General features: G+C 37.6%; 1 protein-coding gene across 7 annotated transcripts; it reads right to left on the bottom strand.

Moving 5' to 3' along the window:
- Positions 1–329: 329 nt before the first annotated feature.
- C1D (C1D nuclear receptor corepressor) lies at positions 330–21198 on the bottom strand. Of its 7 annotated transcripts, none has more exons than XM_055241705.2 (6): positions 21047–21114; positions 11150–11226; positions 5278–5424; positions 4455–4521; positions 4103–4158; positions 330–1171 (listed from the first exon to the last, which is right to left on the bottom strand). In XM_055241705.2, the coding sequence occupies exons 3-6, from the start codon at positions 5413–5415 to the stop codon at positions 1007–1009; spliced, it is 426 nt and encodes a 141-aa protein (XP_055097680.1). In that variant the 5' UTR covers positions 5416–5424; positions 11150–11226; positions 21047–21114; the 3' UTR covers positions 330–1006. The 7 variants fall into 7 exon arrangements, with proteins under 7 accessions (XP_055097680.1, XP_055097679.1, XP_063473961.1 ...); XM_055241704.2 differs by having other exon boundaries at positions 21034–21113; XM_063617891.1 differs by lacking the exon at positions 21047–21114 and adding an exon at positions 12792–12811.
- Positions 21199–23184: the final 1986 nt, after the last annotated feature.

Genomic DNA, 23184 nt, shown 5'->3' with positions numbered 1-23184 from the left:
ATTTAAGAAAAGGTTTACTATGTAGTACTCTCTGTAACTAATATTCCAGAAAAATAAACCACAATATAAAAACAATGTAATCTCCTTTGGACTTCTCATCTGCTTAAGTGGCATTATGTAATGTAAGTTGTTCCAAAACACTTGTATGTACTTGATACAGCTCAAAAACATGAAATAAAAAAATCTGAAAAAAATGAGATGAAAAGAACTGTAGACACCATGCATCAGGAACAAAAACTCATGAATTTCTCTATTTGTGATGACTTCTAAAACCTATCTTCCTAATTTGGAAGGCAAATTTACCCAAAAGATAAAAATACACAGGTCAGTTATACAACATTTTCAGCCTTTATTGAGAGTACAGTCATCATGCCAAAATTCATCCATCAACATACAACCTTATTTCCCATCTAAAGTTAATGAGAATGTATTTTATTTTAAATGGGACATAGAGGCAACATGCCAAGACTTAAAGTACAACCATAAAGTTTTAGTTTCACACTTTGAATATCAACAAAGCAGTAATTCCTAAAATCATGAAAACATGATAAAGTATCTATACAGAAAAAAATGAACATTTAAGTCATTTCATGCTTTCTTAATGTCATGTAGTGAAAACAGATGTACCTATAATTTCAGCCTATAGACAGCATACTTCATAAGGTCATTATTCATTTAAAATAGTACAAATGTTTACAAAGAACATTTCACTTAAATTTCACAGCTGCTTATAAAATGGTACTTGCAAGACCTATATAAAGAAATAAGAGTCTCATCAAAAGAGATGGTAAATTATAAATATATAATATATCACAATGTTAAAATCCTCAGTGCAAATCAATAAAGATAATGATCTTTGGAGAGGCAAGTACTTAGTTTTACATATTTACTGTAAATTTACATATTAATAAGAAACACATTTAAACCTTGCCCTGCCACAGAATTATTTTGTGGGGCGGAAAAAAAAGATGTACTTTTTGAATATGTGTACATCAACACCAAAAAGTTAACTTTTATTTTTTCCTTTATTGGCAACTTTTGATGCATTTTTCGGTTTTGGTTCCCAGAGGGCATTTTTTACAAATCTTGAAGCTGCACCTCTGTCCAGCTTGCCAGCCTTTTTCTTGTCTGTTATTTCCTTGACTCTGTTCATATATACTCTGATTCTTTCCTTAAAAATAAAAAAGAAAGGCAATAGATTTACTAAGCTACTCGCCACCACTAAATTTTATTATACTGTACACCTCGGTTAAATTCAACATATATGTATTTATTGCCTATTAAAGTACATGGTGCTAGGAAATGCAAATGAATAGGATAAATATGCTCCCTGCTTGCCTGGAGTTCATAGTCAGAGGGTGGGGAAAGACAGACAAAAAGTCATTTCAGAAGTCTTCTGTTTCCAAAGAGTTAGAATCACACTAAGACATTACTCCAAAAATAAACATCGAATTAAAAGTTTATAGGTAGTTATACATTTTTTAAAAACACCATTAACATAAATCCACATATTAACTGTTTTGTATCTAAAGTAAAAAACCGGAGCTTTCATATACTTGCAAAATACAAACTAAATTCTCCTGAAATTTTTCTAAACAGGAAATACATGAGGTAGTACTTAACTATCTTTTCACATTACCATCTAGTGTAACAATTAAGCAGAATGAAAATACAAATTATTCAATTTTATAATTTTGGTAAGTACATGAAATTTTCTAATAAAATATACAGTTCTAATCAGACTTTACAAGGTGAGAAACATAATATGTTGCTGTACCACTGTGAATTTTCTGAGACAATCAGCATAAATGGCTATCTTACGCTTCAAATGGAGAAATAAAGTTGATGACAGCCATAAAATAGCAGAGTAAAAGACTGATAACTGCTTCAAAACAAGCTTTATTAAAATAATCAACATAGGTAATGCAAAATAATCAACACAGTTAAACATCTTAAAATGTTTTCATTGTGAAAGACTGGCAACTCTGCTCCACTCTCTCTAGTGACGCCCCATTTCTGTCTGAATAAAAAAGCACAGTGCTTATGATGGTGGATACTAGCTGCAGCACACACACACCAATCCTGCCTTGGGGTCTTTGTCCTGCTTATTTCTCTGCCTAGAAGGATATTTCCTCAATTACCCATATGGCCACTTCCTCTCTTCCTTCCAGTCTACTCAAATGTTAACCTTGTCATTGAGGCCCTGACTTCAGCATTTAAAACTGCAGTCCTATCCAAGCACTGCAGTCCCCCTTACCCTACTCTTTTTCTTTGTTCCCATAACTTTCCAACATACTACATATTCATATATACTTCTTGTTTACTTTATTATTTGTCTCCCTCCATTAGATACAGTCTGGTGTCTGCCACAAGGGCAGGGATCAGCATTATTCACAGAGGAATCATCTCACTTGGAAATAATGCCTAGCTCCCAGTAAGCACTCAAATATTTGTTGAATGAGTAAACTGACTTTTCCCATTTGTGATACATACGGCAAATAAGTTTCCTATCATACACTAAGTCTGTGATCAATTAGTAACATCTACACAAGGTCAGAAAAGGGGTTCTGTAATCCCAGCACTTCGGGAGGCCGAGGCGGGCAGATCTCGAGGTCAAGAGATTGAGACCATCCTGGCTAACATGGTGAAACCCAGTCTCTACTAAAAATACAAAAAATTAGCCGGGCATGGTGGCAGGCGCCTGTAGTCCCAGCTATTCGGAGAGGCTGAGGCAGGAGAATGGCGTGGACCCGGGAGGTGGAGCTTGCAGTGAGCCAAGATTGCGCCACTGCACTCCAGCCTGGGCGACAGACCAAGACTCCGTCTCAATTAAAAAAAAAAAAAAAAAAAAAAAAAAAGAAAAGAAAAGGGTAACAGGTTTATGCATGCTTTTTATTCACCAACCCTTATCTAGAATATTAATGTACTACTTCAAAAGTAGATTCTGAGGAAGAAAGAAAATAAATGACCTTGTCCTTTCCCAAAGACAGTATCAAGTACTCCAAATAACTTCATGTTAATGGAAAAAAGAGAAATTGTATGTAAAGTCTATATTAGGAAGTTGAAAACAGATGATACAAGCCATCATTTTAAAGGTTTAAAGCTGCATCATTGGTCAAACCAAGATTTGCATATCATATTGCTTTATATTTTGCTTTAAATATTTTTCACAATTTTTTTATTTAAAAATTATTTTCCCCCCCAAGAACTTTAAAAGAAGGAAATGTCATAGACTACATGTTGAAAAACTGAAGACAACAGATCTGGCTTACTCATTTTTAAAAAATAAAGGACCAAGTGCTTTACTAAGTTGTAAATAACGTACATATCAACTATCCTAAGACTTGAGAACAAGAATACAATGTCAAGTGTATTTCATATCCATCTTTGCCTTATATTTTATAAACACAAATAATCAATTTATTAATATTCTTATTCATAAAACCAAGTCAAGAAGGTAACCATAAGTTTGATTTCTAATTTTTCTCTTCAAATTGAATGATTTAATTTTTGAAGTCAGCAAAAACTCCAAGATACCAGACCTTATATACTGTACTTATACATCTAAATGGAATACAAAGACAAACCTAGAAGATTTATTACAGGTTGTAAATATGTCTAATGCAGAATTACTGGACAGTACACATACAGCTGGTGCCAAAAAAGCTTTTAGCTTTGTTGCTGAACTGGATTCTTTACTGCTGAGAAAATGAATTAATGGAGGAATTGAAAAGGTGGGAGGGAGAAACTTTCCCGTCTTTGCTAGTAAATCGACTAGAATATACTTTTAAGAACTGTATAGAAGTTTAAAAAAAAAAAAGTAGTTCTAGAGATAAACAGGATTTCAAGAATTTATAAGAAAAATAATATGTAAGTTATAAATAATTACTAGAATCGTAACATTTTCCCATTCTGAGATTTATATAATATATGGAATACCAATTATCTGAAAAAGGTAAGAGAAAAAAATACCCAAAGATAATAAGGTCTGGCTCACTTTCATAATTTCAACTCGAATTCTGTTCTCCCTAATTTGTGTGACAAAGGTAGTGTGACAAACTTCAGGAATACAACAAACACATAAAATAAATTAAAATCTTACCAATTCCTGTTTTACTGGATGTTCCTTAGGATTAACTCCTTGGGTTGCCAAATAAACTACAAGAGAAAAATTTCATGGAATAAAATGGTGAATGTATTAATTTAAAACATTCCAATTAAAGAAACTAGTTATTCACAAAAAAGGAAAGTCCTACAAACAAACTTTAAATTATTCAATTTCCATGCAATACTAAATCTATGTGTGGCTCACTGGCATCCAGATTTAAAAATAAATATCTATTAAAAGTGTTATGAAGTATAATTGTATATAAATTGTTAGCATTTTAAAAATAAATCATCTTTCACACAATAAGTAATTTGCTTTCTAATTAATTCCAAAGTAACACACATACCCCAAAACATTGAATTTAATGTGTATGCAGAAACCAAATCCACTTTTGCTTGTTCAAGTGGATCCAACTGTTAAAAAAGAGAGGGAAAGACAGAAAGTGAGACAGAAAAAAAATACACAAACTTTGAATACCATCTGATAACATTTTAAACTTTCATCAAGTACAATGTATCAAAGAATTTTTTTCACTTCATATAATCCAATAACCAAATGATCTGAAAATAATTTGTAAAAAGAAGTTTTCTTAATGAGTGACTTTTGTCCACAAATTTTCACCTTAGGGTATCATCTTTAGTTAGACAAGGAAAGTGTACAACCCAAGAAAAATTCTTTTGAATTATTTTAATTTCGGGAGTTATGGTCTGGGCTTTGTAAGTTAAAAGTAATTTATCAATATAAACATTGTACATGATGCATTTATGTATAAGAAGCAGGCTCAGGCAATACCAAAGATAGAAGAAACATAATGAGATTTGTTTTAGACTGTCAAAGTCAATTTACTGTTTTTGTCCTATAGGGTTTCCAGAAACCCTGATAACGTCATTGTAATACTTAAAAGGTCAAAGATAGAGTCTGTCAAAAAGAATACTGTGAGTGCTCCTTTTTTTTCCAAAACCAAGTTAAAAACATAGTTAGGAGGTATTTCCTAAGGCTGGAGTTTTGTTTTGTTTTGTTTCCCCCCTAAAAATACCCAAACACTAATAAAATTGAAATAAAGGGGAAAAGGGGCATAGGTCATTAATCTGTTTCTTCTTCCACATGTTTCATAAAATAGCATTCTGTTTTATGAAATTCATTTTTAGGAAATTACATTTTTAAAATACCTTCTGCAACAACTCATTTCTAGAAACAGACATCATGGTCTTCAGCATCTCATCCACAGCACCAATGGAATTCTCAAACGCTGACAAATACTCGTGAATTTCTACCGGATAGTCTTCATTAATTTCTTCACCTGCCATTACGGCTGACTGGAAAAAATTAAATTCTTTGAATTCATATTAGAGACAGAACTTGTTCTTTAGTTTACAAAAAAAAAAATCAATAGGTCATACCATGTATTTCAAAGGCACTAGAGTTAAAACCTGAAGACAAATCTTTTTAGAATTTAATTCTAGATTAACTACATTTCCATTTGTCCCCTTCTTAAGTTTCTTAGGGGGCTGTGGAAGAAGAACCAACCGAAGCCCACTAATGCTATACACACCAAACCTTCAACATTTTTCTTTTGTCTTGCTTTGAGATGGGGTCTCCCTCTGTCGCCCAGGATAGTGCAATTACCACTCACTGCAACTTCTGCCTGCTGGGCCCAAGGGATCCTCCCACCTCAGCCTCCTGGGTAGCTGGGACTACAGGCCCATTGCCACCATGCCCAGCTAATTTTTTTGTATTTTTAAAGAACTTTTAAAGAACCAAAGACATGATTACCAAACATGAGATAGCAATAATCAAAATCCTACATTTTAAAAACTCTGTTGAATTAGCAAAGCAATTAAAGTTTGATAAATAGATCACCTAATGATTGCAGAAGAAATGGTAAGCAAAGCACTTTTTTAAGAAAAACATATATTTTAGTCCTTCTAAATATAGGTGTTGATCTAGGAGCATGTTATATTAAACTAAAAAAGTAAAAATCTTAGGTCTAAAATACGTATCACAGAAATCATTTTTCAAGCCTATATATATTTATATTCCTTAAGCTTCTTTAAAATATTAATAAGAAATCCAAAGAGTCCATAAATCATATAAAGCCCATAAGCAGAAAAGAGGAAACTTGGGGGAAATAAACAATATGGTTTTCATTTGTGCTAGTGCATACTCTGACAGCCCATGCTTTAAAAATTCACCTATATCAATGTATTATTAAAGTATCTAAGTCCAAATTTTAGAAGCAATTCCAAGTCATAGGTAACATCTCTAGAATAAAAAAAAAATTTGTATTAACAGAAATACCTCCTTTATCACATAGGTAAGGAGAACAGCATGAATGTGTATGACAGCAAATAGCATAGCAGAATGGAAGTAAAGAGACTTGAGCTTTCTGTCTTGATCACTGACTTTGTCACCTGAGATAAATCACTGAATCTCTCTCGGCCTCAAAGTCCTCATCTATAAAATAAGGTCTAATGATCTGTAAAGTCCCTTATAGTTCTAAATGTTGTGATTACTTTTAAGTTTGAAAAGTACTATTTGAATATTTAGTGACAACATATCAACATTTTTCTGAATGAGTATATTCCACTGAGACATTTGATTTCATTAAAAAAATAAAGTGAAGTCTATCTATTACTACTTGAGTTGTGAAGTTACTATCCAACTACTGTGCAACCAGCAATTAAGGCAATAAGAAAACAAAACTACATAGAAAAGAACTGATTTCCAATTTCAAAAGGTTAACTGAAAATATGCATTTGCCTCTCATCCCTCCCCAAATCCCTACAATATGACAGAAGAAATAGAAAAACATGAAAATAAAAATGCTGGAAACCAAGAAAAGCACAGTTCTACCAGCAGACTTCAACAGTAGAAACCGTGTAAGCTAAAGAGCAAATTGGGCTGGACACGGTGGCTCACGCTATAATCCCAGCACTTTTAGGAGGCTGAGGCAGGCGGATCACCTGAGGTCAGGAGTTCGAGACCAGCCCAGCCAACATGGTGAAACCCTGCCTCTACTAAAAATACAAAAATTAGCCAGGCGTGGTGGCGCACGCCTGTAATCCCAGCTACCTGGGAGTCTGAGGCAGAAGAACTGCTTGAACCTGGGAGGCGGAGGTTGCAGTGAGCCAAGATTATGCCACTACACTCCAGCCTGGGCAACAGAGTTAGACTGCCTCTCAAAAAAAAAAAAAAAAGAGCAAATGGGATCAGACTGCAAACAGGAAACAAAGCCAAGAAACCTTACAAACAAAAGAATAAGAATTTAGAAAGAACCCCAAGAACAGAGCCATAAGCGCTGAAAATAGCTAACCTAATCTCCAGATCTGTGAAAGGATAGCTCCAGCATTTATTGCCTAGATAAAGGTATAAGTATAGGGATATACTGCAAAGAAGACTTGGTATTTCCTCACTTTATGTAGAATTTTGAACCAATAAATTTGAAAATGTAAATGAAAAGAATGATGTTCTTGGGAAGATATCAATTACCAAAACTAAAAAGAAGTACATAAACCATACAGATCATTAACCACAGAAAAAGAATTACACAGTAGTCAAAGACCTACCCTACAAAGAGGCTCTAGTCCTAGATTTTATAGGTAATTTCTTTCAAACCTTCAAGAAACAGTTAACTCCTATGGTATTTAGCTGTTTAAGAACACAGAGAAAGATGGAAAACCTTTTTCATAACATACACAAAAATAAACTCCAAATGAATTAAAAATATAAATGTATAAACATATTAGATTATATCAAATATTTATATCATCTAAATGAAACCTAAATGCTATAAAAGGAAATGGCTGACAAACTTAACTACATAAAAACTTTTTGAAAAGTCGTACATGGTAAAAGGATACCATAAGCAAAGTTAAAAGGCAAGAGACAGCCAGGAGAAAGTATCTGACAAAATATCACAAAGAATTAGATAGACTAAATAAATAGTTCCTAGAAAGCAATAAAACTAATTAAAATAATGAAGATATCATCACCTATCAGATTGGCAATAATTTTAAAGATTAAGAATGCTCAGTGTTAGAAAGGGTATACACTGAAAGTGGAATATAAATTGGTACAGGTTTTTAAAATGCACATACCCTTTGACTCAGGAAATCCTTACAAGAATCTAGCCTATAAAAATCCTTGCACATATGCATATAAACTAAAATGTCCTTCTCAAACTTGTCTCTGAACTTCCTCCAGTTTGTCGTGTATCAAATTGTCCCTCTGCTGGATTATTACCCATAAGTTTAAATGTTTTATTTCTCCATCTAAGAAAGAAACCTAAAAAAAAAAAAAAAAAATCTTGACTTCATATCACCCCCCAGCTAAGGCCCCATTTTCTCTTTTACAACAAACTCCTCAAAAGAGGTCCTTATACTAAGTCTCTAATTCCTCTCCTTCTATCCTTTCTCAAATCTCCTACAAACATACGACCTTACTTTTCTCTCAAAATTGCACTTGGCAAGGTCACCCACACTGCCACATGGTTAAATTCAATGGTCAATTCTCAGTTCTCCTTCAGTGACACTGTTGACTCCCTTCTCTTGGTTTTCTTGGTTTCCTTTCTATCTCACTGGCTCCTTTCTTGGTCTCTTCGATGCATCCTTCTCACATCCTCAGCCCCTTAACCAAGCTTGAAGTGCCCAGAGGCTGTTCCTGACTCTCTTCTCTAATTTACTCCTAGGTGAACTGAGGGTTTTAAATTGCTTTAGTAAACTGAAGCCTCCAACATTTGTTTCTCCAACCCTGACCTCTCCGTTGAACTTCATAGTTACATTTCCAGCTGCATATTCAATATCTCTGGTTGGATGTCTAATAAATTCTCAAACGGAACCTGCCCAAAGCCAAACTCCTAACCTTGCCTACTGCAGTTTTCATCATTTCATTTCACAGCAACTTCAACTTTCCAATTGTTCAGTCCCAAAATTTCAGAGTGATCCTTGACTACTCTCTCTCACTTCATCTTTAATACACACCCAGAATCTAGCCATGTCCTACCACCTCTACTGCTACTATCCTGGTCCAAACCACCATCAAACCATGCCCGAATGCCTTCCTAAATAGCCTTCTTGCTTCTGGCCAAAGTCTATTATCAAGAATACAGAGAGACCATTCAAAATGTAAATCAGATTATGCCATGCTTCTGCTCAGAAACTTCCAAAGGCTTGCCACCTCCTTCAAAATAAGACAAAAATCCTTACAGTGGGCCCGGCATGGTGGCTCATGCCTGTAAACCCAGCATTTTGGGCAGCCAAGGCAGGAGGACAGCTTGAGCCTAGGAGTTCGAGACCAACCTGGGCAACATGGCAAGACCCCATATCTATAATTAAAATACATATTTAAAGGCTGGGTGCAGTGGCTTATGCCTGTAATCCCAACACTTTCGGAGGTCAAGGTGGAAGGACTGTTTGAGCCTAGGAGTTCAAGACCAGCTTGGGCAACACAGCGAGACCCCAACTCTATTTTTAAAATTAAAAAATATATATATTTATCTTTTAAAAATCCTTACAGTGGGTTCAAAAAGCTCAACACAATTTGCCCTGACTCCCCATCACCTTCTGTGACTTCACCTCCCACTCTCCCTTGCTTATTTCACTCCAGCCACATTGTTCTTCCCCCATGACATCAGGCACATGCCTACCTCCCTTTGGGCTTCTCTCCTTCCTAGAATACTCTATTCCTCTCTTCGTCCCTTACCAACACCTTCAGAACTCATTATGTTACCTTCACCAGATCTCTACTCAAATGTCATCTATTGGTATATCACTCTTAACCACCCCATTTTAAAATGCACACCCCTCCCCCTCACTCCCTATCTCCTCCCCGACCTTACATTCCTCAATATCAACTAACATATATTTATTTGTTGACAGTCTACCGCCAAAAGGCAACTACATGGGAGCAGGAATTTTTGTGATCTGTTCACAATCACTGCCTGACAGTCAATAAACATTTGTTGAAATAAACTATAACAAAATATTGGAAATAATCTAGATATTCATCGACTGGGAAACAGTTAAATGAATTACACCATATTCATCCTTGAGAAAATTACATGTCTTCTAAAAATAAAGAAGTAAATCTATATATAGTGACACACAATGAGAAGGAAAAAGTCAGAGAACAGAGAACATTGTATATAACACATAATGTGCCTAATATATGCCATTTGGTTTTTTTTTTTTTTTAAACTGTATATACATACATGTAGAAAAAGGTCTGGAAAGAACATACAAAAAATATACATTTTCTCTGAAAAGAGACAAGGATTAGGGAACAGGTTCAAAGCAGACTCATTTTTTTAACTCTTCATTCTTCATTGTTTACATTTTATTTCAAAAAGCACATATTAAATTTTTAATAAAAACACTTAAATAAGGCACTTAAAGTATTTTGGCTCTTAACAAATACTGTACGTATTTTTAAAAAACACAAAAAGGTCTTTATTTAAATGTGAATTTTTTCATCAAATTTTCCTATTAGAAAATATTTCCTTTCTTCAGAAGAACATAGTAGAGATTTTTCCTGCAATTATTCCCTGTCCCTAAGCCCCAATAAACAAGCAGTTATTTATTGTTAGAACAGGTTAGGGTGAACACTGAAAGCAAGGTAGTAAGTAAGAATAACTGCCCTCATTAAATCTGAACTGAGCCACTTGCCTTTTCCCTAACTAAAAAAATAAAGGCAAGGGGGACTAAAAAATAAAGCCTCTTCTATTTTGAGAAATTCCTCCTAATTCAAGTGATTTCTACTAACATTTTATATAGGCAGTTGCTGAGTATTTATTCCTTCCACAGAAAAAGTGCAGAAATTTCCCTCTGTCCCCTTAGCTACTCTGACCCCAGGATCAAGCAGTGACTCTACAGTATCAGCAGCAAACACTTGAATAGCACTGATTATGTGTCGGGCACTACTCTAAGCATTCCACATACACTTGTTCATCTAAACCTCAAAGATGAAGAAATTGAGCCACAATGAAGTTAAAGAACATGCCTAAAGTTGTACATGTTAAAATTTCCAAAGAAGAAAAGAACTCACCCAGCTCTGCTCCTCACCCTCCTCCCGGGTTCTATAGGTACTCCTTGCCCTTCCACATACTCCTTCTAAAACACTGGCTGCAGAGGTAGAGACAGACGGAGAGGGTGTGAGAAAACTTGCTTCTCTTCACCACTCAGTAAGGTGTGGCTGAGACTTAAGGACCTGGGTTGAGGGGATGCTGCCCAGTAACCCTAACAGATGTTACTGCCACTCAGTCCTTCCTCTCACTGGTTATACAGAAGCTAAAGTACCGATAGGAGAAAAGAAGAGTGCATAGCATCACATACAGAACTGAAGTCATCAGCTACCTCTTTCCTTTAATTCTCCACTTCAGGGTGGCCAATCCAGGCAGAAACCTGGGAGGCACCCCAAATCCAATCAGTCCTGTCAATATGGCTTCCTTAATCTCCTTACACCACAAGCTTTCCTCTATTCTCACTGACTAGATTATTTCAATAGCCTTTGAGTAGTGTCCCTATTATCAATTTTTCTCCACTGCCAGTTTTAGAATATTACAAAATATGCTTTAAATAGTCTGGTCATGGTACTCCTCTGTTTAAAATTCTGCAACAGTTCCCTACCACATGGAAGACAGCTCCAAACCCCTCAGCACAGATGCAAAGCCCATTATGATGTGGCCCTTGCTTGTCTGCCTAACCTCATCTTTCATGGCTCCCCTCTTCCAATCCTAGAGCTGTGGCCATGATGGCAGTTTTCCAAATGTGCCATGCTCTCTCACTCTCAACTTTCACCTGTGTGATTCTCTAAGCCTGAAATGCCCTTCCAACTCCACTTTTTTCAAATGCTGCTTATCTTTGGAGGTAAAAAATAGGTTTCAGTTCGGCCAATGAAGACTTCTCTGCATGCTCTCCTTCTATGCTCTCTGTCTGGACAAATATAACAGCTATAAGCTGTCATGTCACTTAAAACACTATCTCTTAATGTGTTTTTATTTACTTGACTTCTCCTTTGACTACAAGCTCCTTGAGGGGCTGTGTCATGTTCATGTTGTATCCCCAGTGGCTGACACACAAGGTAACTGTATCTCTCAATTTGCCCAAGACAGTTCCACCTTATGCCTGTTGTTTCAGCTTGCCATCAACTCAGTTCCTTTCTTTCTCAGAAGTCCCAGTTTGAACAAAAAATTATATGGCTACCCTAAACAATGTAAGTTCTCTGACCCTTATTACCGCTTCCTACCCTATTTAGCTGGAGAACAGGAGCATCAGAGGAGTTACCCTTTGCACCAGTCAGGTTTCAACTAGAGAAGCAGAACCAGTAGGAGATACATATTAAGAGAGTTATGGCAAGAAACTGGTTTACATAGGGCAGACTATCAAGGATGGAACTCATGCTGGAACTCTTGGCTACTAGCTGAAACTGCTGTCTACAAGTGGAATTTCTTCTTTTTTGTCAGGGAAACCTCAGCTCTGCTTCTAAAGCCTTTCAGCTGATTGAATCAGGCCCACCCAGATGATCTAGAATAATCTCCCTTACTTAATTGATTATAGATTTTAATCATAGCTTCAAAATACTTTCACAGCAACACCTACATTCATGTTTGACTGAATATCTAGGGGCTACAGCCAAACCAAGGTGAAACATTAAAAAGACAATCACAGCGAGGCACCATGGCTCACACCTGTAATTCCAACACTTTGGGAGACTGACAGGAGGATCACTTGAGCCCAGGAGTTCAAGATCAACCTGGGAAACACAGACAGACTCATCTCTAAAAAAGAAAATATTTTTAATTAGCTGGGCATGATGGCATGCACCTGTAGTCCTAGCTACTCAGGAGGCTGAGGTGAAGAATCACTTGAGTCTAGGAGTTCAAGGCTGCAGTAAGTTATGATTACACTACTGCACTCCAGCCTGGGCAACAGAGCAAGGCCCACATCTTTTTTTTTTTTTTTTTTAAAGTCTATTACACTAAGATGCATTCCTGGCATCACAAATATTGTTGCTCTGACAATACTTTCCTACAACAAGCTTGTTATTTTGATTATCAGGTTCCCAAGTAACAGAACTAGACTTCAAATTCTAGCTAACAAATGTAGAAGAAATGACAACTTAAAAAAGAATCATGACTTTGCAACACCTAATGAAATTACAGGTTTAGGCAATGACCACCAACAGATCACTAAAAGTAGGTGAAATGCACATATTATGAACCTTCTGATGTGAGGCAATATAACATACACAGCACCATCTGCAAAGCATTCCCAACTCCCAAAAAGGCTGAATCTGAACAATTAAGCCTACAGAGCTAACTTCCATTTTATAGGAAATACAAAGGATAGCGGAACAAATTAACACCACAGGAAAGTAAACAAATATGGAGTGAGAAATACAGTACTCTACAGGACAACTGATCAGGTTTCTATAACAAGTCAATGGCATGAAGCAAAAAAAAAAAAAAAGTGGGGGAAGAAAGACAGAGGAAGAAGAGATTTAAGAGATGTAACAACCAAATGAAATACATAGACCTTGTTTGGATCTTGATTCAAATATACCAAGTGTAAAAAGATAGTTCTGTGAGAAAGAAATCCGAACATGGACAAAGTATTAGATGACACCAACAAATTATTGATAATTCTGTCATCTATGATAATAGCAATACAGTTATATAAGAAAATTTCCCTGTCTTTTGAGGATGCACACTGAAGTATAGAGGGGTAAAATTATGTAAAATTTTGAATTTGCTTAAAAAAAGTAGCCTCCACAAATTATTACAACTTTGAGAGCAAAGATAAGAACCTATGTACATTATTTCTATAGTGAAATTAGATGGCTAACTCATAAACTAGCTTTTAGAATACAACTCAGTTCATATATAGGAGAATAACTAAAGAGAAGGTGTCGTCTAGAATATTTAAGCAGCTCCATTACATCTCATTTCAATTCCAAATATAACTGGGATGAGGGAGAGGAGGGTTACTGGATGCTCACTACATCTGTGATAGTTGCTGAACATATAGTCTCAAATGAAGTTTGTATTACTAACATTTCCAACAAAAGCCTCACATTCTAGAGTGTCTATTTATTTCAAGAGTATCACAAATTCCTTTTTTTTTTTTTTTTTTTTGAGACAGAGTCTTGCTCTCTCGCCCAAGCTGGAGTGCAGTGGCTCAATCTCAGCTCAATGCGACCTCTGCCTCCCAAGTTCAAGCAATTCTCCTGCCTTTTACAGGCGCATGCCACCATGCCCAGCTAATTTTTGTATTTTTTTAGGAGAGACGGGGTTTCACCACGTTGGCCAGGCTGTCTTGAAATCCTGACCTTGTGATCTGCCCACCTAAGCCTCCCAAAGTGCTGGGATTACAGGTGTGAGCCATCCAGCCCAGCAAATTTCCTTCTTTTAAAAAAAATCCTAATTTCTTGTATTTTTACCTGGCCCTTAAAAATGTAGGCAAAATAAACAAATAAACAAATACCCAAGACTAATGTCAAATAAAAAACTACAAAAAGACATACGCAACACAAAGATTTTTTTAAAGCCTCTATGAATCAATTTAACAATAACAAAAAAAGTACAACAACCCAAAAGAAAAATGGGCAAAGAAAATCAACAGTTCACAAATAATCCAGATGACCAATAAGCATAAAGAAAGCTATTCAGCCTTACTGATAATTAAGGAAACATAAATCGCTAAAATATGATGCCATTTTCATCTGTCAAACAGGCAAAAATTAAAGAGATTAATAGCACTAAAATGGACAAAGGTGAGCTGAGAACAGCCTCCTATTCACTATTAGGGTATAAATTAGTTTAGCATTTTTGTGAGGTAATCTGCACTATGCTTCGAAATCACATATGTACCCGTGCTTTGACCTAGCAATTTTACTTCTCAAAGTATATTTTAACCAAGATAATGTTTAAGGACTTCCACTGCAATGATCTTTAAAACAGTAAACTTTAAAACAGAACAACCCACACATTCATTATTAGAACCTGGTTAAATAAATTATGATATGCCCTCCTATTAAAATACTCTGCGGTAGTGAAAAGGTATGAGGTACAGCTTAGAAAGATTGCTAAGATATATTAAGTAAACAAAAGTAGAAGAACAGCATGTATAATACATCCTATTTATTTATTTGAGACAAAGTTTCATTCTTGTTGCCCAGGCTGGAGTGCAGTGGTACAATCTCAACTCACTGCAACCTCCCCTACTGGGTTCAAGTGATTCTCCTGCCTCAGCCTCCCAAGTAGCTGGGATTACAGGCGTCCACCACCATGCCTCAATATTTTTTTTTGTATTTTTAGTAGAGATGAGGTTTCACCATGTTGGCCAGGCTGGTCTCAAACTCCTGATCTCAGGTGATCTGCCCGCCTCAGCCTCCCACAGTGCTGGGATTAGAGGTGTGAGCCACCATGCCCAGCCCATCCCATTTATTTTGAAGAAAAAGAGATATATGAGTGTGGAGGCATATTTCTATGGTATATGCATGTAAGTTTTCTTAAAGGATCCAAAAGAAGCTGTTAACTGTGGTCACCTCTGGGAAACAAAAAGCAAGAAAGTGAGGAAGTACATTTTGTTACATTCTCTGAATTATAATTTTTAAAGAATAAAATGTGTAACATTATAATAATACTTAAGTTTATAAATAAAAACTTCAATCATCTCAAATTTTGAAATTTACTTTATTCTCAAACATACCAGATAAAAATGTCATTTCCCCCTACTTAGCAGCAACAATTAAACCTACATTCTTTACCACTGTTACATTCAAAGAACCATATAAATGTGTTTTCTAAACCTAAACTGTCTAGCCACCAGGTGGCTATTTTCCTCTATTCTCATGGTACAAAAGCCTCCTCTGGCCTGCTTGCTACATGGCCATACCTCCCAGTCAACTGGTTTAAAGATGCATTAGCAAGTTCTCATCTTCTCTTTCTGCCCCCTAGCCAACCATTCTAGCTCTAGGCCTACTGAACATTCATTCCTAACGAAATTCACAAAAGACATAAATTAATGCTACCCAACCTCAACAGGTCCTCTGTCAGTTGCCTGACAGTTCCTTTATTTATCCCTGATACCTCCTCAGCACTTATTGCACAATGTCATGTAAATGAATAATATTTACTGAGCATTTACCACATGCCAGACACTAAGGACTCTCTTATTCAATAGATATTTAATTAGCCTCTATGATAGGCAGCCCTGATACTTGGAAGATAATAGTGAGCAAAAACTTGCCTGCTGTGCACTTACTGTTTAGTGTGGATGATAGACATTAATCAAAGAATCACAGAAATATAAAATTACAACAGTAGTATGAAGAAATAAATCATGCTATGAGACTATAAACTAGTGGACATGACTTAATCTGAGGGAAGACAGAATGCTTCCTGAAGAAAGCACTCGATGACACAGATGAGTTAAGCAGACAAAAACTGTAGTGCGGATGGAGAGAGTTCTCACAACTCTATGACTGGGCACTAATACTAGCTTCACTTTACAGATGGCACAACAGAAACAGGTCACAGGGCTGATAAGTGGTAAAGCTTGGCAGAATGGAACTCAAATCGAATGGAGGAGGAACATCCCTCACAAATCCCAACAGTGGATTTGTGTGAGATGCTCTCTGGACAAAATCTTTAATACAACATATAAGGTTTGTTCCTCCCTGAAAGTCTATTCCTCTAACCTTCCAGCCTTAACTCCCATCTTTACTCTATTCCCCAACATCACACTCAACTTCTGTTCCTGTCACTACTCCACATGACTAGAATCTCCAATTTCCTTAGCAACGTTCAGTAGGCCTGGCTACCAAACATGGGGCATCAGCAAGTGGCCACAGAGGAAAGAGGACTGGCAAATGCATCTTTAAAACAGCTAACTGGGAGATGTGACCATGAAGGAAGGGAATTGAGGTCCTGTCATAGTTCTTTCCCTCTACTTGGAATACCCGTGTTCCTCTGTTTTGCACTGCTATGCAGGAACACCTGAGGCTGGGTAATTTATAAAGAGGTTAGATTTGGCTCCCAGTTCTGCAGGCTACACAAGAAGCACAGTGCCAGCATCTGCTTTTGGTGAGATAAAGGGGGAGCAGACATGTGACATTGCAGGAGAAGTGGCAAGAGAAAGAGGAACTTCCATGCTCTTTTAAACAACCGACTGTGGGAGTGAACCAATAAGAACTCAACTCATTACCTCAAGGACAAACGAAGGTATTCAATCTGCCTCCATGACCCAAATATCTCCCACTAGGCCTACCTCCAACACTAGAAGTGACATTTCATCAAGAGATTTGGAAGGGACACACACCCAAATCTTATCAACCTCCTCTTCCTAACAGTCTCCATTTTCTTGGCCTAGTGAAACTTATCAATCCTTTAAAACCTAAATCAAATGCTCCCTCCTCTATAAAGGTGTCCATACCTCCCAAACAAAGGTAGTCTCTTCTTCCTCTTTGCTCCCAAGGTTCTCTGAACATAACTGTAATACAGTTATCACACTGGTGTGTAACTATCTGCTTGACTTAACGTTATCACATATCTATCAATAACACTCCTGAAGTTCTTGATAAATCCAAAGGTGTCAATCCTCATTTCACCTGATCCATCAGCTGCACCTGACAAAACTGAACATTCTACTCTACTCTAAATTTTACAACACCAGACTCAAAATTGTCCTTGTCTCTCACTGGCTGCTCAGTCTGTCTCATTTGGTGGTTATTCCTCATTTTCCCAACTTGTTAATGTTAAAATGCCTAAGGACTAAGGCCTTGTGCCCCTTCTCTTTTCTGTCTACATTTACTCCTTTAACGACTGTCTCCAGTCTCACAACTTTAAATACCATCTGTTCACTGACAACTCCCAAATGTCTGTTTCCAGCAATGACCACTCTGAAGTCCAGAATGAACATATTCAACTGCCTACTCAACATCTCCACTTAGATGACTAACAGACATCACAAACTTATCCTGTCCTTAACTGAACTCGGAATCTTCCCACAAACCTGCCCCTCCCACAGTTTTCTACTTCTCCGTTAATGGCAATTCCATTCTTCTAGTTGCTCAAGCCCCAAACTTTGACAATAACCTTATTCTTACAATTCACTTTCAATCTGTAAGCAATTCTGTTTGCTTTTCCTAGAAAATACATCTAAAATTAAACTGCTTCTCCACCTTCACTTCTTTCCAGCTAGTTAAGATGTTATCATCTCATCTGAACTACACCTCCGTGATTAGTCTCCTGGTTTTCACCTATCCCACTCCACAACAAACTATTCTTAAACACAGCAGCCAGAGAAAATTCTATTAAAACGTAAGTCAGGCAGTGGCTGACGCCTGTAATCCCAGCACTTTAGGAAGCCGAGACAGGCGGATCACCTGAGGTCTGGAGTTCGAGACCAGCCTGGCCAACATGGTGAAACCCTAACTCTAGTAAAAATACAAAAAATTAGCTGGGCATGGCGACGGGTGCCTGTAATCCCAGCTACTCTGGAGGCTTGAGGCAGGAGAATCGTTGGAACCCAGGAGGCGGAGGTTGCAGTGAGTTTATGCCACTGCACTCCAGCCTGGGCAACAGAGTGAGACTCCGAAAGAAAAGAGGGGCAAGGTGGAGTGGGGCAGGGTGGGCCAGGGAAGGGCAGGGCAGGGAAGGAAACAAAAGAAAACAAAAGACAATAAAGTAAAGTAAAATAAAATAAAATAAAACAAACCTAAGTCAGATCATGTCACTCCTCTGCTCTTACCTTTCCATTGGTTATTTACTCACTGGGCTATTGCTCAAGGCAAGATTCATGTCGAGGCACATTTTGAACTCCACATCACTAACATAATGTCTTGTCATGTATTAGGTAGTTAGCAACTATTTGTTTACTAACTAAAACCAATCAAAGTAACCTAAGACCTAAATTTGGAAACTCTTAATATCAGATTACAGTTTGAGCTTACAGATACTAGAAAGTCACCACATGGATCTAAACAAACATATGATAATGTACATTCCAGGGCTCTTCCCATCTCTACACCAAATAATTATACAGTTATGAACTAAGCCAGAGAACAAATCCAACATGATTGTTTTTTGGAACTTGGGAGCCATCTGCTGTTGTTGCAACAGAATTCTATTACTGTAATGAATTACTGTAATGACTTTTTTGCACTGCATTATCTTAGGAGAAAATAACAATGAAATGTACACACAAGTTCTCAATAAATATTGCTGTCTTGGGCAAACAGTGACTCCATGTTAGTGTTGTCTGTAACTCTCCTTCAGTCCCACAGTACAATCCCTGAGTAAATATACTTCTTCCTTTTCTAAAAAATATATTAACATCTAAAAATAAATTTATCCCAAAGTCTAATAGGAGAGTACATAAATTACGAGGATATTGCTCAAGATCGAGATGAACAATTACATTAAATTTACTTCTATTCAATGCTTAATTCAAAGCATTTCCAAAATTACAGCAATCAAGCAGCAAAATTACCTTCCAAAACATATGGAAGTTGCTTATTAAGTTGCTTATTACAATTATCTCATTTCTGAAATAACAGTATATAGGGTTGTTGCATAGATTAAATAAATTAGATAAAAGCCATTAGAACGGGGCCTGGCTCAGTTAGCACTCAATACATTACATAGTATTTTACTAAAAGTGAAAATTATCAAATACTCTGATCCAACGTGAACTATTTAGAACCATGCTTGAGCTATTTAGAGTCAACTCTTTGGAAACAGTAGCTGAGATAATACATATGAAGAGCCATTTGAAAAGGTAAAAGCAGTTAAGAAAAAAATTACATTACTTCTGAACTGTGATACATACAACACAGCTAACTGAAGGCAGCTGTAATATCTTTTGACTGAGAATTTTATTTTGAAAAACGTTATTCACACTTGTCATTATCTTTCCACAAAACAACGAGTTCTATCACTTCCACCAAACACAAACATTTCTCTGTACTTCAATAGGGCTAATCTGTTGTTTTTGAATCAAAAATACAGGGTTAAATAACTAAAAGTATAACTGGATTGTTTGTAACACAAAGGATAAGTGCCTGAAAGGGTAAGTGCCTGAAAGAATGGACACCCCATTTTCCATGAGATTCTTACACACTGCATGCCTGTATCAAAACATCTCGTGTACCCCATAAATATATACACCTACTATGTACCCACAAAATTTTTAAATTTAATTTTTAAAAAAATCACGGTTAAGTCTTGGTTCAGTCTACCATCAGACAGTCCTAATAGGTTAATAAGTGGATAGCAAACATCTCATGGTGACAAATACATCTTTATCAAGCCAAAACTGAATTGTAGTCAGCAAACATGTAGACATTAAAGCTATTTTGAAACAAGTTTGAGTCACACTGAACTTGTCCGGGTCATCAAGAAAAACTGCTCTCTTGGATTACCCACTACAGATTTTAGCTAAAGGTCGAAATTAGCCCACTATCTCAGACGGGCTAACACTGCAGCAGCAGGCAGTCTGTGAATGTGAATGATAAACGGAGCTAACACAGTAAAGTTACTCCCCTGGACGTTCACTTTAGCCTCTCTCCCTAAGCAAGATTGAAGACAGCTGAAAATTGTGGCGACTTCAATGTTTTCTGATTTTTGTTTTTAATTTCTTCGTCTTCCAAGATTTGAGAAGGGGGTGGTTAACAAACGAAGAAACAGAGACCGGAGCAAGAGAGAGAAATGAGGGGCCAGGGTAAGCCAAAGCCTGCAAGCAGCCCCAAAACAAGCGGAAGTGGGGGACGTGCAACAATGCTGCCCCAACGAAGAGCTGTGAGAGACTGCATTCCTGGAAGGGTACGCAGCCAAACTCCGATTCTCTGTCTGCACAGAGGATGACAGAGGAATCCCAGGAGAGGAAAAGCGGAGTTAAACAGGAGCAGGAGAAAAACTGAAACTACACCTTTGAAAAATACCTCACGGCCTTCGACTTCAGTCTCCGGAAAGCGGTCGGGCCACGATGACGACAATGACGCGCCGGCTTTGCCCGCGCCACGAGCGGCGCTTTCCGATGATCTTACGCTGCTCGCCACGCCCCCTGCTCCTTAGTCTTCTCTGAAGGCAAATCTCATCTTGAGCAGCTGAGACCCATGTTGTGGGAGAGGATTGCAGCGGCACTCTGGGAACGTCTGTCTACATTTGTACCCGACCAACACTCACCCCAAATACAGGCTGAGTGTATTTAACCAGGAAAAAGATCTTAGTTACCGAAACTTTGTTCGGGTTTTTACTTTCCCAGAAGCTTTTTCCGGGGCCCTCATTCTTACTACCCCTTTATTGTCTGCCTCTAGATGAGCCTCTTAGAGCAGCTTCCCAGATTATCCGTGGGGAAGAACAGGTTCTTTATTAGATTATCCGTGGGGAAGAATGGGTTCTTTATTTTTCCAATCTGTCAGTAAAAGGTACTCCTATAAAATACAGTAAAAATGAATTAGTAGAAAAATGGTGAAAATATGTGCAAAATACGAGCCCAAATTTTTTATTAGTTTCAAGTAAATGTAAAATTGCATTTCAATGTATGCAATCAGAACAAACATAATAGAAAATAAAGTCATTAACAGAAACTGTACATATTGTTCATTGAAAGTGTAGTATAAGCGATTGAGCATTGTCTTAACATTTGTAACTTGTCATTCCACAGTTGTAATTTGATAAAAAGTTATGCATGAAACAGTTGTCCATATATTAAATGCATGTAAAAGCATTTTGAACAAGCACCATATATGTAATATTTAAAGTTCTGGGGGAGGTTCCAAGATGGCTGAATAGGAACAGCTCCAGTCTACAGCTCCCAGCATAAGCGACCCAGAAGACGGGTGATTTCTGCATTTCCAACTGAGGTACCGGGTTCATCTCACTGGGGCTTCTCAGACACTGGGTGCAGCCCACAGAGCAGGGTGAGGCATGACCTCACCTGGGAAGCACAAGGGATCAGGGAATTCCCTTTCCTAGCAAAGGGAAGCCATGATAGACGGTACCTGGAAAATTGGGACACTCCCACCCTAATACTGTGCTTTTCCAATGGTCTTAGCAAACGGCACACCAGGAGATTATATCCCGTGACTGGCTCAGAGGGTCCCACGCCCATGGAGCCTCGCTCACTGCTAGCACAGCAGTCTGAGATCACACTGCAAGGCAGCAGCGAGGCTGGGGGAGGGGCGTCTGCCATTGCTGAGGCTTGAGTACATAAACAAAGTGGCCAGGAAGCTTGAACTGGGTGGAGCCCATCACAGCTCAAGGAGATCTGCCTGCCTCTGTAGACTCCACCTCTGGGGGCAAGGCATAGCTGAACAAAATGCAGCAGAAACTTCTGCAGACTTAAACATCCCTGTCTGACAGCTTTGAAGAGAGTAGTGATTCTCCCAGCATGGAGTTTGAGATCTGAGAATGGACAGACTGCCTCCTCAAGTGGGTCCCTGACCCCTGAGTAGCCTAACTGGGAGACACTTCCCAGTAGGGGCCAACTGACACCTCATAGAGCTGGGTGCCCTTCTGAGATGAAGCTTCCAGAGGAAGGATCAGGCAGCAACATTTGCCATTCTGCAATATTTGCTGTTCTGCAGCCTCTGCTGGTGATACCCAGGCAAACAGGGTCTGGAGTGGACCTCCAGCAAACTCCAACAGACCTGCAGCTGAAGGTCCTGACTGTTAGAAGGAAAACTAACAAACAGAAAGGACGTCCACACCAAAAACCCATCTGTACGTCACCTTCATCAAAGACCAAAGGTAGATAAAACCACAAAGATGGGGAGAAATCAGAGCAGAAAAGCTGAAAATTTTAAAAATCAGAGCGCCTCTTCTCCTCCAAAGGAATGCAGCTCCTCACCAGCAATGGAACAAAGCTGGATGGAGAATGACTTTGACAAATTGAGAGAAGAAGTCTTCAGACGACTGGTAATAACAAACTTCTCCAAGCTAAAGGAGGATGTTTGAACCCATCGCAAAGAAGCTAAAAACCTTGAAAAAAGATTAGACGAATGGCTAACTAGAATAAACTGTGTAGAGAAGTCCTTAAATGACCTGATGGAACTGAAAATCATGGCACGAGAAGAAC

The sequence above is a fragment of the Symphalangus syndactylus genome, chromosome 14 (assembly GCF_028878055.3).
Source record: "Symphalangus syndactylus isolate Jambi chromosome 14, NHGRI_mSymSyn1-v2.1_pri, whole genome shotgun sequence".
NCBI lineage: Eukaryota > Metazoa > Chordata > Mammalia > Primates > Hylobatidae > Symphalangus > Symphalangus syndactylus.
Note: the sequence above shows the minus strand (reverse complement) of the source record. Positions and strands in the feature narration are given on the sequence as shown.

Excerpts from the sequence above, each read along its gene's own strand:
- C1D (XM_055241707.2), bottom strand. The coding sequence starts at position 5,415 with ATGGCAGGTGAAGAAATTAATGAAGACTATCCGGTAGAAATTCACGAG. Across the intron at positions 4,159-4,454 it reads ATTAAATTCAATGTTTTGGG|TTTATTTGGCAACCCAAGGA; the intron begins GTATGTGTGTTA and ends TTTCTCTTGTAG. Across the intron at positions 1,172-4,102 it reads ATCCAGTAAAACAGGAATTG|GAAAGAATCAGAGTATATAT; the intron begins GTAAGATTTTAA and ends TTTATTTTTAAG.